The 13,442-nt window shown below is 42.5% G+C and overlaps 1 protein-coding gene across 2 annotated transcripts in view; it reads left to right on the forward strand.

Annotated features, from left to right (window-relative positions):
• The window catches only part of LOC133967613 (phospholipid-transporting ATPase IH-like), a 35,028-nt gene extending 26,755 nt beyond the window's left edge, over positions 1–8,273 (forward strand). Inside the window, exons 28-31 of one of the 2 annotated variants that reach the window (XM_062403183.1) lie at positions 222–325; positions 425–590; positions 1,588–1,702; positions 3,270–3,405. In XM_062403183.1, the coding sequence (XP_062259167.1) occupies positions 222–325; positions 425–590; positions 1,588–1,665 (348 nt within the window). In that variant the 3' untranslated portion in view covers positions 1,666–1,702; positions 3,270–3,405. Of the gene's footprint in view, positions 1–221; positions 326–424; positions 591–1,587; positions 1,703–3,269; positions 3,406–4,766 lie in introns of those variants that run through there. The other variant, XM_062403182.1, reaches the window with a different exon arrangement.
• Positions 8,274–13,442: the final 5,169 nt, after the last annotated feature.

Raw genomic sequence — 13,442 nt, forward strand, 5'->3', positions numbered from 1 at the left:
GCACTGCATAATCCCTCCATTCGAAAGAGGTCATCACCATTGCGCGTGAGCCGGAGTGTATCCGCGCACAAGCCCGCGGCGCTCGTGCTCACTGTTACGTTTCATAAAATGATCGACTGCGCTGGATACTCGGTTTGCGCAACAGTTAAGCCTGAAGGCAGTGTCATTGACGGTATTGACTGCCCCAGTGTTTACTATGTATTTATTCTTGTTTGTTTCAGCTTGCCTTGGACACACACCACTGGACCTGGATCAATCACTTTGTCATCTGGGGGTCGCTACTTTTCTACGTTATTTTCTCTCTTCTCTGGGGAGGCATCATTTGGTATTATACCCTCTGAGTTTTTACAGCAATCTATTGCCTTAAATGTGTTTAGCACATTTCTGTTAAAGCAATCCTTGTCTCTTTCCTGCCGCTGCTCAGGCCATTCCTGAACTACCAGAGGATGTACTACGTTTTCATGCAGATGTTGTCCAGTGGTCCAGCCTGGCTCAGTATCATCCTACTTATCACGGTCAGCTTGTTGCCAGATGTCATCAAGAAGGTCCTCTGCAGGGCCATGTGTCCCACAGCCACCGAACGTGCACAGGTAGGTCCACAGTGAATCTGCTGAAGCTTTCAGCCATAGACAATATACAAAGATGGTCGACATGACGGCTCAACAAAAGTGAAGCTAAAGCGTCTCAATCACACCCTGGTGGCTGGATTTAGAATAGGCCATAGACCCTGGCGTCTCCATGTTAGGGGAGGGGACATGGACTAAACTGCAAAAAAATCTGTAAAAACAATACATAAATCTGTAAATTAGTAAAATAGATAGAAATTTGTAATATAATTACTGATTGGTTAAGAATGTGTATTTTAGCCTCGTTTTTGTGCAACAGGAGGAAGAGACGTGTCTTCCATCTTTATTTAAAGTCTGTGATTTCAATTGTCTTGTTAAAATGTTGTCGGAGTTTTGTAAAGTGATTTCTACCTATTGTTAACTAAATGCTTTGCTAAAGCCATTAACGAATCACTAACTAATGCTCTCCCATTTTTAAGATGTTTGTGTTTTTCGGGGTTAAAACAACCTGCTAAAGTAATAGTTCTCTTAAATCCTTGCACACACTTAATATTTTGATAGTAATAAACCATACGAGTGAGCCTCTAATCAGTTCCACTCTATTAACCATCCAGGAAGACCATTAAGACCCCTCAGAGCTCCGAGCATCAGCGTGATTTACTGTGACTTCTGTACCCTGCGGCTTTGCTTCACCTTCCCGTGAAGCCAGCTCCTCCATGAATGGAAAAATAAATGACGGGTCTGACAGATTTCTTCTTCCTGTGCTCTCTCTCTCTTCTCTTTTCTCCCTTGTCACTGCACCCTAATGGACCGCCCTAATCAAAATTCACACCATCCTCCATTGTTCCTCCCTTTTCTCTTCCTTTACCCCTCTCCGCACCACTGCCATCCTCCTTTTTTTCTCCTGTCCTCACCCCCTTCATTACCCTCTCCCTTGTCTTCTCCTCTCTTGTTTCCCTCCCCGCTGCGCCCGTGTGGCCACGACTCCCTGCACTCGCTCACTCCTTCGTGGTATCTGCAGTCCCCTCGCCCGTGCCTTACTGTGGAGCCGTCCACCATCTTCATGCTTTCTCAGTCCTCCAGCAGAATGAGTTTCTAATTGGCCCAGAGAGACGAGAGAGGAGCAGGCAGAGGAGGTGACTCTCTCTCTTTTACGCCCTCATCTCTGTGTGCATGGTGGCATGTTCCATTGTAAACCACTGATCACTGTTTCAACACCTCACCTAATGTCAGACTAACCACTGGGGGCGCTGCTGATGATGCCACAGTGTTGTTGTGTAGACCAGATTTCATTCATCCTGTTTGTGCCATTTATGAAAACAACTTAACAACTTCACAGTGAATGTTTAATGTGGTTTAGAGCAACACTGTGTAACTTTCAATGAGCGACCGAACTTTGTATATTACCCATGATCCCTGGCTTCCTAAACCACAAGAGCTGCTGAAACAAACAGACCAAACTCTGTTTAGAATTCTTCATATTCTAAAGAATACTGAAGACAAACACTGTTTTTAATGACAACTCACCAAAGTTACACAGAGAAAGAACAGCAATACACCCTAATCCAAGTCAGTGTATTATCAAACACATTTTGAATTTTGAAGCTGCTATTAAGATACATTAAGAAACATTTATTTGTCCCAAACACAAATTTGGGACAAATGATCTTTATCTTAAGGTTAAATAGTGGCATAGTGTTGCTCTAAGAAAAGTAAGTTGCATGTATTATATCATGTTTTCATATTTTTCATGTTGTCGCCTTGTCATGTTTTTTTAAAGCTGGAATGATGTGGTTTTATAGGTCTGCTGGACAGGAAATTGTTGAGCTACATTTGAATTTGCAGAATTTCTTCCAATCTAAAGCACCAGCTTCATATCTTATGTTGAATAATTAATTATAGACTAATAATCTCGAAGATTTTAAATATCAATAGATTGACTGTTTAGCTAAGATCCAATTACTCTAATGCAAATAATGGTAGCTTTTTACATTAGTTTACAATATATATAATGTAACTTATAAAAACTCAATTTGAGGACATTTCGTATTTTATTTAAAAATCCATATTCAATTCATCGTCATGGTTATCGTGTAGACATTTGATATTAATAATCAAATAAACCTACATCTGATACATGGGAAAAGGTTTAAAGTCCCAACCAAGACTTAGCAAACCTTGAGTTTCTTAAGGTCAATGACACTCTTCACACCTGAGATATGTCTTTTGGGATCAGACCACAATTACACTGTGCTAAATATACCTGTGCACCAGTGAAGGCAGACTGATGAATAATATGAAGTCAGATTCAATGACTAACTTAAACTTAGAGTGACTGTGTCTTCATTGCGCTCCTTGTCAATGTCAAATTTAAAGTAAGAGAATGACAAAGCTCTGACGCAAAGTTTGCTACAGATAATTGGTTTAATTCAAACAACCAGGTTGATGTGTAAAAGTCCACCAGCTTATTAAGACTCCTGGAAACTGCAGCAGTTGACTGCTGTGGATGTTCTGCAGTCAGTTTATTAGGGGATCATAGTTTCCTGCATTCAAAATACATTTTCTGCTGCTTTCTGATGGCAGGTGAGGATTTAAGTCAGATTCAGGTGTTTGAATGTTACCAAGACATTCAAACACCTGCTCTGAGTCACCGGCTCTGAGTCAATTCAATTATCACCTCCTTTCCTTTAACGTCACCCACAGAAGGTAAGACTGGCCCTGATGGGTTGTGTGGCTCCTGACCCTGCTGCTCCAGGGGGCGCCAGTGAGCAGGAATCACTCCGCCCTAATAGGACTCGTGTTGGAGACACTGGAGACAAAGCTGCTAGGACCTATGACTCCATGATGTCACACGGCATCTCGCTCGACAAACCCTAGAGTCCCCCCCGCCCCCTCTAGGTGGGCTATGGTCACCATGGTAACAGCCCCACAGAGGGCACTGACAGTTGGGAGTCGGCTCTTAATGCTGCCACCGCGCTGCTTCCTGCTGCTGCTGTGCATTGTGTGGGGCATGCTGTCGTGCTATGGCTAAGGCTTCGGGTGGGGGGGTGGGGGGTGTTTGGCTGCCTACAGGAAAGTGTTGCTGCACGAGACGTTTCCTTTCGTCAATCCTACTTTCAGGAATCACAATATCCAATTAAACCTGCTGTGCTGGTTTCAAAGTGTGCTCTGCTTCTCACCGCATGTGGGATGGGAATTAAATTGGTCTGTGCAGCAGCCAAAGGAGAAATGTTATCCTTCTCTTTATTTAACCCGGGTAACATAGAATCCACTTATGTGCTCGCCAACAAGTTCCAGGATTGTTTGTCCTGAGGAACGATGTGAAGTAAAAGTTGAGGTTCTGTTAGTAAAGGTTGTGGATCAGAGGAGATGATGGACCTAATAAGCATTACTCCTTGTAAGTTACCTGATGTCGCAGACAAATCTGTTCAGTATATTTATTCACGATGCAGATCAATAGGGCGGCACAGTGGTACAGTGGTTTGCTCGGTCCCCTCAGGAGTTTGAATATCACAGGTTATTTCTCTGTTGGGTTCACCTTCCTCCTAGAGTCCAAAGACATGCAGGTCTTTGGGTTAGATGATTTGGAGACCGTAAATTGGCCTTAGAAGTGAATGTGAGTGTGAACAGTTGTTTTTCTCTGAGTGTTTCTGGGATAGACCCCGCCTCTCGCCGAATGCTAGCTGGGATTGGCTCCCCCACCCGAGACCCTCAAAGGATAAGCAGCTGGGATGGATGGATGATTGTTGGTTTGGTTGGTATTGATGATGTCAGCAAACCTATATACTGTTTTATCTGGAAAGAGTAACTTTGTGCAAGGAGCACTGATGACATCTAGTGTTGGAGGATGAAATTGCGAGTGCAGATGTTGTGTTTGGCTCTCAAGCGTGCTTTTAATCTAACATGTCTATCATGATGGGAATTTTCAGAGGGTTTCTTAATAATCTGTAATTCTTAATGGAGTAGTTATTGAATTTGATCCATTGCATGTGGTCATCAATCATTAAACGAAACATCTGGATGAAATAAACAAACCCTTACCTTCTGATCATTGCTCTGGTTTTCGAACTCATGCCGTCTTGCACCTTTCCCTCACTAACAATATCTTTGGTGTGATCTGCTTGTTTCTCCTCTTGTTTTTATTTCATTTTATTTTAATGGAATCGTGATCACACCTCCTCCCCCCCTCTTGCTCTGCAGGGTCACGAGAGGCTTTCGCGGGGCGGCGGGGCCGAGTCGACTCCACACTCCTCCCGTCGATCCTACAAGGGCACGAGCAGGGACTCCTCTCACCTCCACCTCGGTGCCGCGGAGACGCTGTCGCTGCGCACATCCGATCCCCTGCCCCAGAAACTACTGGCCCACTTGGGAGGAGGGGGCCGGGCAGACTTGTGCTCCCTCAGCCCTTACATGCTACGTCTCTCAGGGGCTGGATTCGCCTACTGCGCTCCAGGGCCCGAGACCTCTGTGTGAACAGGGACGCAAACTCCGAAGACCGAATCTTGTGGGCTAAAACGTGCAGCGTGTAGTACATGCAATCAAGGTCTGCTCTTCAAGGATCACGGATTTATAGAACACGCTCATGTGCATCAGAAGCATGGACGCTCCATGCTGAGTTCACCATGTGCATTTACGGGGATACACCTGAGTGAACAACCCTTTAGATATTCTCTTCCTGACTCCTCACCCTCATCCTTTTCATTTCCGTGTCCCTGTCTTAGTCTCATCAAAGTTCCTGCTCAACCTCTTACTTGAATAGGTCTAAGAACTTAAGGGGACCCATGTGAGAATGTGCATCGTTTCTTGCACTTTGTTACTGTCCTGTTTGCGCATGCCAGCAGTCGGACCCATTTTTACTCCTCGTCCTCATTTCCAACTCCTCCACTTTTGTGTCCTTTTTTGTGCGTGCATTTGACAACATTTATGTACAGTTACGTGGTCTGGCCAAGTCAAGGGGGAAGCCGTCAAGCTCAGCCCCTTTAGGTGTGCTTGCGTATGCATGTGCGTGAGTGTATGCATGAATCTGCCTGTTCTTGTACGTTTGTATGTGACACACCTTTGCCTTACAGGTAACACACTGCAGCAGGCTAGGAGCCAAAGGAGAAATGTGTTTTAAAAAGAAAAATGTAGAAGCAAAAGTGGTGTATTATATTACTAAGCCTTACACACACACACACACACACACACAAATCAGCTGGAGGAGAGAAATGGGTGAAATCTGAAGAGGGATGTGCAGTATTCTAGCCGCCCTGCCTTAATTCATAGATTTTCAATGGATTATATTTCTAGGTCATTTTAAGCATGTCTGGAGACCGCGAGGAGGTCTGGAGGGCATATATGTCTGGTACACTGCGCCTATTCCTCTTCCTTCCTTTCTTTTACCCTCACGTCAGCGTCACGCATAGTTTCCCTTCTTGTCTGTCGCATGTCGGATCTCTGCTGCATGCCAGCCCCTTGTCCTTCTTCGTCAGAGACATCATCGCTCATCTCAAACTCTATCAATTCATCCGTTAAAAAAAAGGAGCACACTGTACCCACTTGCGCTCCCACGTGGCCATGTCGGGTAACAGCAGCAGTCGTTTGGTTTTATTTATGATGTCTTGCCTCCCCCCCTCTCCCTGATGCACTGTGCTCGTGCAGCTTGCTGCCATGCTGGGTGTTATGCACACTTAACGTAAGAATGTCCTGTAGTCAAATTATTATGAAGGTTTTTTTCTTTCCCCGTGTTGCATTGCTCCGTGAGTATTTTTCTGTATTGTTCTAAAATTATTGATGATGGCAGTCACTGTTTATGTATGGATGTAACTTAAAAAAATCTTTTGATATACGTGTGTTCTAGAGAGAAAGGGGTGTAAATATAGTCTGTTGTCATGTTGGAGACTTGAATCAGCGATGCCACAATCAAATCAGTGCGAATGTTGGAACTGATTTGTCCATCATGTCCTCCAGCAGATGATTGTAGCTCATTATGGATGAACCTCTTTTCTGCATTTCTAACATCTGAAGTCCTCTTTTGTCCAAAGCATATCTGTCGTCGTTGCGTCGCGAGTGACCGGACTCGGGAAGTCTTGAATGTCCGATTCCGAAGCATTTTTGTATGTTGTTTATACAGTTTATTTTCATACACATCACACATCTGCCAACATGTATAGATTATGTATTTTTGATGATTTATTGGCCCGGCCGGAGGGGGTCTGGAGATTTTCCTCACTCAAACCTCCGCAAGTGAATTTTGGACCCGCTGCGGCTCAACATCCTGACCTCAGTTGTTTTCAAGGAAAGGCCTTTGTACTCATTATGCAGTGTCACTGTACTTTGATGACGTGATGGGGAATATTCTTTGTAGTTCTTCACACACTGTTTTTTTTTTTTTTGGTAGATCCTCCGCAGCTCAGTTTTTTCACTACTCCTTTTCATTTTTGCGTTGTCCATTGTGGAACTTTCTTTTGCTACTTTTGTATCCCAGAGAGAAGAGCTATATTTTAACTCCATTAGAATGTGTGTTTAAGTTTGTAACCAAAATGAGAGCATACGTATACGATTCATTAGAGATTTACCAGTAGGTCTACACACTGCACTTTGTTCTAGAAGAGATCCGTTCCCCCCTGAAAACAAGGTCTGTCGTTCGACTGGGGTTTATATTATTCCTCACAAGTTATTTTTCTAAGAAGATTGTAGTCGGTGAGGGAGAGAGAGAGAGAGAGAGATAGAAAAAAGTGACCAAATAACTTGACAAGGAATGAACTGCGGGTGGGTGTCGGCCTCTGCCTCTGAATGGATTTATCGCACCAGCCTTCTAACTGCTGATCAGAATGTCAAACTGCTTTTCTAAGTCCATCAGCACAAGAGCAGGTGCTCGTCCCGTAGCTCCTGAGCGTGGCAAAGGTCTGAAAGGTCGACTCCGGTGCTCCGAGCAGCACTCCTCATATCATACCCTCAGTACAGCACTGTTTGTATTACTAAACAGGTTTTGAGATATTACTTTATTTGTGCGGGGGGGATACAGATTTTCAAAGTTCACTTGTTGACCTTTTTGCCAGCCTGTCTGTAGCAAACAAGGGCAAAGCACTGTATTGTCATTCTGCTTGTAATAAAGACAGAGAGAAAACTCTTGTCCCCTGATTCTGTGGTATCACAAAATGAATTACCCGTTCTCGCCTTTGTTCTTTTTTTTTTGTGAGCAAAATTGCGCAAAAGCTACTGAACGGACTTCCCTTACACTTGGTGTAAGTATGACAAGTGGGCCAAGAAAGAACCCTTTTGATTTCGGCATAGAGCCGGACAAAGGACACATTTTTCATCACTGTCTTTAACGTTTCAGCTTTTTTTGACATTTTCCCAGTGAATAGATCATGAATATTGATAAAAAAACCTCTATATATATATATATCTATGAGTGTGTGAAATTTTGTGCAGCTTGATCGAATATAAGGGGACTGTTGGGCCTTGATGGAGGTATATGCTCTACTGAGTGCCATTCTTGTTTGTTTGTGACCAGTATTATGCAAAAACTACTCAACGGATTTCCACAAAACTTGGTGCAAGGATGGAACTTGTAAAATTTTGGCATGTGTCCAGACAAAGGACAAATTTTATTACTTTCTTAAACATTGCAAGAAAAGGCGATTTAGTTTGTTACATTTTCACCAATTTCCCAGGAAGTGATTAATGTGTCTTGATGAAATAAATTATATGTATTTAGGGAACTGAAATGTATGACTGTGTGTAATTTGGTGTGACTCGATTGAATTTAAGAAGAAGAAAGTCTTTGTCACCTCATTCAACCCAGTCTCATCAGAAAACATTCATATATTTAATAGGAGCAAGTTTTGAGTGCTATATTGAAAATAGAGCTGGCCTTCCTTTAATTTTCTCAGAAATTCTATGGTTAGATCTTCTGAAACTTGACACATTGACAGTGAGAGTCATCATAGACAAGTGTGAGGGGAAATATATTTTTCACCTCTTAAGGATTTAAAAATAATATTTAATTTGAACAAGTTATGTGCTGTAAGGACAGATTTGCCAATTTTCCCTTAAAGTTTTCAATAATTTTACAGTAAAAATGTCTGAAACTTGACATACATGTCACCATGAACAAGACTGAGGTGAATATCTGTGTCCCCTCTAAAGGTTTTTTACAAAATATTTTTTGATTGGAGCTTTTCTTTTCTTAAAAGCATACACACTCACTGTCATTATACTTGTCCATTATAAGTGACGTCAAACTATTTTATTTCTCTCCAATCACCTGTACCGTAAGACAACGGATAGACGCGCATCAGTATTCAGTGTTCAGCTACGGCGACACGTTAGTTTCCATTTCTCTGTTCCCTTGTACACACACTAGTCTCCTACCTGGTTGTTTCAATCAACGTAAAAAAGGTTCCCTCATATTAAGCATCACGCTGCCAGACTCACAGTGGAAAGGTTTTAAAAAATATATCGATTTTTAGCTTTTAGACATGGCTAACGTGGCTAACGTCAGAAGAGCAGGGAACCATGCAGGTTTGGTGAGTTCACTTTTTTCTTACTCCACATGTCAACTTGTTTCTTTTATTTCCAGACGTCATTTGATTCCGTCTGGACCCACAACATTCTTTAACATGAAGTCTCGAAAGTTAATATACATTTTCATCATTTATGTTACTTGTGCACACAAGATAAAGAAATGTCCCCTTTCAGGACTTAAGGGCTCCCTTAAATTGTTTAAATGTATCTTTATGACTTGGTTTGTTATCCTGTCTGTAAATAGTTTTCATTGAATAGGATCCTGGTAAAGCCCTCAGATTCTATATTAACTTTAGTAGATGCATAAATAATGTGAGCCAATATGTTTATTTGTTACTGATGACACACATGACAATTTCATACAAGAAATGCAGCTCAAACTGCTTTATATACAATACAGAGTGTGTAGATAATATAGGTTAGATATATAAACAATGCTATCTATACACACAAAAGAAAGAAATGTTTACACTCGCATCTATAACAGAGAGTTGAAAACATTCAAAGCATGAAATTTGAATAGGTTTATGTTTTATTTGACATCTTATAACAACTGTATATTTCGGGATCCACCCTTTCTCACTTTTTGTCATAACCATGTGTGATCACAGGGTGGCAGTGCACCACCACCAATGATGAACAGTAGATATACTGCATGTTTCATGACACAGCTGTTATGCATTTCCTCAGCTCTAGATGACGCTGTTGTATCAGCTGTTTGTGGTGCACTGCACCGCTGACCTTCATTTCCCCTCCCCCTCTCTGTCTCCCAGGTTCACGCAGGTTTGCCACATCATGAGTGCTGAAGCCGAAGCATGCATGTGCGAGTGAAGCTACCGTCTCTGTTGCTGGCATCCTGCGTTCTGCATCCCTCCGAGGAGGACTCCACTCTGCAGCTGAGCTGTCGCAGCCGTAGCTGCCTCAGCATCACTCACTCATGCGTCTCTGCCGCATCCACTCCATCCTCGAGCGCATCCATTTGCCACAAGCATCCCAAGCTGCACACACCCCCTTCTTCTTGAGTCTCTCTCCTCTGGCATCGGAGGGTCAAACAAGACTGCGGCCCGGCTCTCTCATCCTGGACTAGTTCCCCCTGCTGCCTCTCCCTCTTTCCTTCTGCTTAGCTGGGCTTATCAACACGACGGTCCCCATCTTCAGTCCTCTTCCTCCATCATCCGTTCTCCGAAGCTCCGGTAAAAGCAGGCAAGCTGTCTCTTCTTCCCGTTAAAGTGTCTATCGGCTGGGCAGCTGGTCTTCCACTGTCCCTCTGGAAGATGATCCTGTGGATGAACACGGAGGAGATGGCCCTGGGGGAGCTGCTGGAGAGACTGAGGACCGTCGCTCAAAGCATAGGTGAGTGACAAACACACACAGCACAGAACAGCGGATTCTTGATGCAAACCGCCCCAACAGAATCATTATCACAATAAGATATTAAGCTTTGTTTTTGCAGGAAATCACACAAATTTTAATGAGCCGCTTATCTGCGTGTTTCTGCCTCAGGCCGGTGGTTCTGTGACTAGACCTGCTTGTTCTTACAATGGGAAATGTGATATTGACCCATATCATTTGATATCATAAGAGACAGAAGCATCAGTAGTCACGCCACTTTTTGCGATTGTCAGAACCAAGCTCTGTTTTTACGGCGGTCCTATGTCTATGTCGATGTCCTTTAATACACAGCAGAAAAAAAAAAATGTAGGCTTCTAATTCCACTTAATTCTATTTCTGACCCTTCTTTTTTAGATGACTCTAGGCTGTAGATGTGATGACCTGACGTCGCTGCTGCATGTGTCACTACCAATGTCTGCTTCTCTTCTCTTTTGATCTGTAATCCACTCATTGCCTGCTTACTTCGTTTGGAGAAGCCATGGCTGCTCATTTAGTGACTCTTTCTAGCTGTTTTGCTCACAACTGTGTGTATGCACTTCAACAGTATGCATGGTATGTTGAATGAGAAGGAATAATTCTTAGTTAATATATTTATTGTGTACTATATATACTATTACACACGATTTTGCACCATTAATACAACATGGTGGGTTCTAGTTCCATTCTTTCCTTCTCAGTTGGTAGAAGACAGACAGGAGTGAGTGGGTGGGCATGAGGAAGGAGGGGGACATGGCTTCACCCAGGCTAGCAGAAAGGAAAAGCTCAGACTAGAGATCTGAAGGTGATTTACTTGCCTCATAGCTCCACTACAAAAATGCTTAAACAAAACAATATAACAACAGTCATAGCTTGCTGTTTACATGCGCAGACATTTCAGTGTGAGCTAGTTCACTTAACGTTTGCTGTCCTGGTTAGCATTGTGTTTGTAAGGCAGTGTGACATGAATTTGCCGTGACAGGGGGATGAGAGCTGTAATTGGCTCAGAGATGAGAGTCTAAGGCTGATCACAGAAGACAGCAGAGAGGAAGAGTGTGAGGAAAAGAGAGATTCAGGGAAAGAAATTCAAGTGAGGATGTAAAGGATTTAGCATTGTCTAATCTGTTTAATTACCCCTTTTCCTTTGACTGGGTTGAAGTTAAAACGCCGAAAACGGAGACCCCCAGATTTTTTTTCCTTCTCCCCTGAGAGACGGTCACAGACACGTCTTGTGTGATTGTCTGAGCTGGGCTTGTAACATGAGAGCACAAGCATTATCCTCAGAGTCATACAAATCATCTGTTAATGCTTTGATCCTGTCCTTTCATCCTGATCATCCAGTCAACATGGGGCAGGGCTACATAGCACAAGTTATCTTAAACCCCAAAACAATACCGGTGATAGAAACATTGCATTTCATTTAACTGTAAATAAAAAACATACAGGTTTATGACAGAAGGTCGGATAGAAACAAGACCAACAATTAAAATGTTTACTATATGCTAGTTTAGCATGTTGGTATGCTAATATCCATGTAACATGCTAAAAGAGAACCTGACCGATATGGATCTTTGGGATTGATATTAGGGAGTAAGAATTCTGAACATGATACATCCTAAGATGTTGTTATTAAACCTAAATGAACACTTAATGGATTACTAAAGTTATTACACTTCATACAGAGGGGAATATGAATGTATGTACCAAATTTAATAGCAGTGAAAATTCCATCTTTTATTGTAGAGGAAAGGTGAAAAGATTGCTACAGTCAGTGGGATACTTCACCTGGGAACCTTTTAATGTCTGGACAGAATTTCATGGCAATCCATCCAACAGAGGCTGAGGTGTGACCTACTAGGTGACACTGCCCTCCATAGTCACGCCATTAGCATGACTGATCAGATACATATGATATCATTAGCCATGACATGAAAAATTATGGACATTAAGTTCTACTAACCTCTGATTGGCATTTTATTCTATAGGGGGATGATTAACCTGTTAATTGAAAAAGAAAACCCCCGGGAGACTAGTCAGATTTGAAAGTAACTGTTACTTGCAGCTCCAATCACAGAGGGCTTTTCCTCTCCTCCGCTCACTTTGACCTACTTCCAATTGATTTAAACGGACACATCAAGCTCAGTGCGTCACAGGTCTCAGCTTTTCCACAGCAATGTTTTCATCTGCAGCTGGTGATCCTCCTTATCATGTAGTAATATTCACATCAAGGTGGTTGAGAGCTTTTGAGCCACTGTGACTATTGTGAACAACACTGTGCAAGGGTAAGGGGTTAAACAAATGTTGGTGAAGGTTAAGAGATAAGTTGCCAAGAAATTAATAGAAGTTAACGCTTTGTTCTCTGTCACAGACACAACTGTCAATGATTATACATTGCTGCGCAGCGGTCTTTATTGATCAGATGATCCTTATTCATATTGGTTAGAGGGAAAGCCTACAAAGGAAGATTGATTATCAGATGATCAGATCATATGTGCGACTTTATTGTCAACATATCAGGTGACTTTACAGTTTGAGGTCAGAGGTTCATTCAGCTGCACTAGGTGAGCTGTGCGGTTTACCCTGCAGGCAGACCAGGTGCACAGCCAGATGGATCCAGCAGCTCAACATTAGTCTCCAGCTAGGCAGCTACAGTCAGAGAGACACAAGTCGACAGAGCCGAGCTAGTCACCTTTCATGGTTACAATGCCAGTAGAGGAATTTTTGAGCTTTATATTAATTGCTACCTGTAATTTTGCTACAAACTCTTATCTACTGTATGCTTTTATCTGATTTCAGTTTTTGTCAATAGAATCAATACAAGGACTGTCCGATTTTTAGTAATGCTAATGTATTGGTTCTTCACATGGCTCCATCTGTCTGTCTGGATTCACTTTGATCGAGACTCTCAGGGTGAAACTCCAACTTTAGATGAAACATAATATCCCAGATCCCAGACTGAATTGTCATTGTGAGCTGATAATAACATTTGTCTCAAAG

This window comes from Platichthys flesus, chromosome 13, assembly GCF_949316205.1.
Source record: "Platichthys flesus chromosome 13, fPlaFle2.1, whole genome shotgun sequence".
Lineage (NCBI taxonomy): Eukaryota > Metazoa > Chordata > Actinopteri > Pleuronectiformes > Pleuronectidae > Platichthys > Platichthys flesus.